The sequence below is a fragment of the Ipomoea triloba genome, chromosome 3 (assembly GCF_003576645.1).
Source record: "Ipomoea triloba cultivar NCNSP0323 chromosome 3, ASM357664v1".
In the NCBI taxonomy this organism is placed as follows: Eukaryota; Viridiplantae; Streptophyta; class Magnoliopsida; order Solanales; family Convolvulaceae; genus Ipomoea; species Ipomoea triloba.
This window is the reverse complement of record NC_044918.1, coordinates 6,344,221-6,347,162: the sequence shown is the minus strand read 5'-3', so window position 1 is coordinate 6,347,162 and position 2,942 is coordinate 6,344,221. Positions and strand designations below refer to the sequence as shown.

General features: G+C 31.4%; 1 protein-coding gene across 1 annotated transcript in view; it reads left to right on the top strand.

Annotated features, from left to right (window-relative positions):
• Positions 1-381, top strand: part of LOC116014032 (protein DETOXIFICATION 14-like) — a 3,648-nt gene extending 3,267 nt beyond the window's left edge. Inside the window, exon 7 of the mRNA XM_031254017.1 lies at positions 80-381. Within this exon, the coding sequence (XP_031109877.1) occupies positions 80-154 (75 nt within the window). The 3' untranslated portion in view covers positions 155-381. The remainder of the gene's footprint in view (positions 1-79) is intronic.
• The last annotated feature ends 2,561 nt before the right edge of the window (positions 382-2,942 follow it).

The following is a 2,942-nucleotide window of genomic DNA, read 5'->3' as shown; positions in this document are numbered from 1 at the left end:
TTTTTTTTTTTTTTTTTTTTTTTTATGTGAGTTTTACTGCAAACTCATGTCATATTTTGGTGTGTGGATATAATCACAGGCTGCAATTGCCAAGGAAAGGCTAATGTGTCAGGGCTCCAGTGAAGGACTCAGTGAAAGACTCATCATTGATTAAGCAAAATCAAACGCATGGCATCTCCAGATATACCTTTTTTTTTCTGAAAGTCCAGATATACCTCTATACACTATATATATGATTTGTAACCTTCAATTAATATATATTCAAGAAAGAGAATAACATTTCATGTATTTCGAATGAGTAATTCTAGATATATTCTCATTTTTTACTCTCTAATATGTGGCATGATTTGATCCCTTAATATAAGAGAGTCATGATTTTTATCCATTATTTTTTTTTTGCCTCCAATAAAATTTGAACATGTAATAGGCAGCAGGTAATACTTAGGAATAGATTTTTGGAGTCAAGTAGTATTTTTTTTTAATTTCATATTAACATCATAATCAATGTATCAATTGTTGGCAAGATTATTCTCAGATCACATGTCAAATTAAACAAAAATTTTTGTAAGTGTGGTAAACTGCAACTTTTTTTTTTTTTAAATTATAATTGGTCACTATAGTCTATTGGCATATCAGTTCTTGTCGATATCATCTCCGTTGAATTTGTTGTACATAACATGATTTTTAGTGAACTTTTTCAGCACATCATCTCTAAGGTAGTAGTTACATGCATGTTTCCCTTATCATCCAAAACAAAAATATTTAACTCAGTCTTTAAATTTCTCATATAACATATATGTAAATTCAGACATTACAAGAGAAATCTCAGAAATATATAAGATGTAAGTCTAACTATCTATCAAAAGATACACTTATATAATTAGTAAAATTGTACGTCTAAGTCTTAACTATTATTTAATCCGATGTAATATTCTACATCTTTAAATTGTACTTTTATATGAAAATATTCATAGCTCTCGAAGATGAAATTTATTGAAACTTAAGATTCTTTTTTGAGAACAGAAAGAAGCTATATTATATTACGTAATTAAACATCTAAGAAAGTTCGGAGGTACATCATATATTCCACTAAGTACACCTAGCTAACCCTTACATCAACCGCCTTGGCCAGAGAGTGAGCTAAACGGTTCCTCTCCCTATGAATGTACCGAACAACACAATCATCTATTATACTGATAATGAAAATACAATCTCAAATAATTATGCCAATATAGAACCGATTAACAATGTCCCTAGTCCGACCATTATTGAGAAGTAAGCCGTCCGTCTCAACACGAATATTAGAATAGCGCTGTTCCTTGATCGTACGAGAGCCTCGTTATTGAAAGTTATTAAGATATTTAAACTAAAAGTGGTCAATTTAGAAAATCTAATACTATATCTAATGAAATTAATAATTAATAGCTATATAGAATAATGTTAGTATATATATACTAGCTACTACGTATAATATAGAGAGGAATTGGAAAGTGTAATTTAAGTACTCTGTAGTTATTATTATTGGGTCTATTACGAAAATTGTAAAACATGCCTAGTCATATTTGTACAGTCTATGTGGAATTTGAATGGTTGTTATGCTATGGACCCCGGTCCACCTTGCATGGTGGACCAGAGTCCATGTTTACAATTTATATCGTGGACCAGGATGCACAGTGCATTGTGCACCCCATACCAAAATGTTAGGAGATGAGTTCTGTATATTTTAGACAATCGTTCTGTGTATTCTAGACAATCATTTTGTGTATTCTAGGCAACCATTCTGTATATTCATGTTATTAATACAAGTTGTGATATGTTTGTGCATTCGAATGTTTAGGAGGATGAGTTATGTGTATTTTGTGTCAATTGTGTATTCTAGGCAAACGTTCTGTGTATTCTAGACAGTATTCATGTTAGTAACATTTGAATGTTAGGATGATGAGTTCTGTGTATTTTATGTCAATATTCTGTGTATTCTAGGCAACCGTTCTATCCATTCTAGGCAACCGTTCTGTGTATTCATATTAATAACACATGTTGTGATGTATTTATACATTCGAATGTTAGATATACAGAATATAAGCGCAAGTATTATCTCTTATGTTCCATGTTTTTCAAACTTCACAATGTTGTTTAAATATTCACCTTTTGTCGTGTGTGTTTTTGTGATCTGATGAATTTGTGTGTGCTTTTTGTTCTTGCTTCTTCGTCACTGTTTTTATTGTTGTTTAAATTACAGTTATATTTTATTTTCTTTTTAAAAAGAAGGAAAAACCCGTAATAATACGACTGATTTTCGGACCAGGGTTTACAATGTATTGCTGGTCCACGGTATAACGATCCTTAGTTGTGCGGCTTTTCATTTACAGTTGTTGTGATGTTATGTTTGACAATTGGGCTGTGGGCCGAACTATTTATATATTATGATTTAATTTGTGTTAAAAGACAGGCTATCATAATTGTCTAATTTATTGTATGGACAGTGGCAAATTATGCTGTGTACCCAGATCCACTTTGCAAGGTGGACTTGGGTCCAAAACTACGTCGTTTTTGTCTTTTTTTTTTTTTTTTAGTGAACATATTGTTGAATATAGAGTTGTCCAAAAATGTGTGAATGTAGAGTATAGAAATCGTGAATATAGATTTATGATTGTGTGAATGTAGAGTTGCCCAGAAATGTGTGAATGTGGAGGTTTCAAATTGTGAATATGGAGTATAGAAATCGTGAATGTAGAGTTATGCATGTGTGAATCTGTAATAGAGTTAAGAAGTTCTAGCAACTTGTAGCCCTGTAATGTGTGAATGTGGAGTTCTCAAGTTGTGAATGTGGAGTATAGGACCTGTGAATATAGAGTTTTGAATGTGTGAATGTGGAGTTTACAAATTGTGAATGTAGAGTATAGTGTATGTGAATGTAGAGTATAGTTACTAAACATATAATC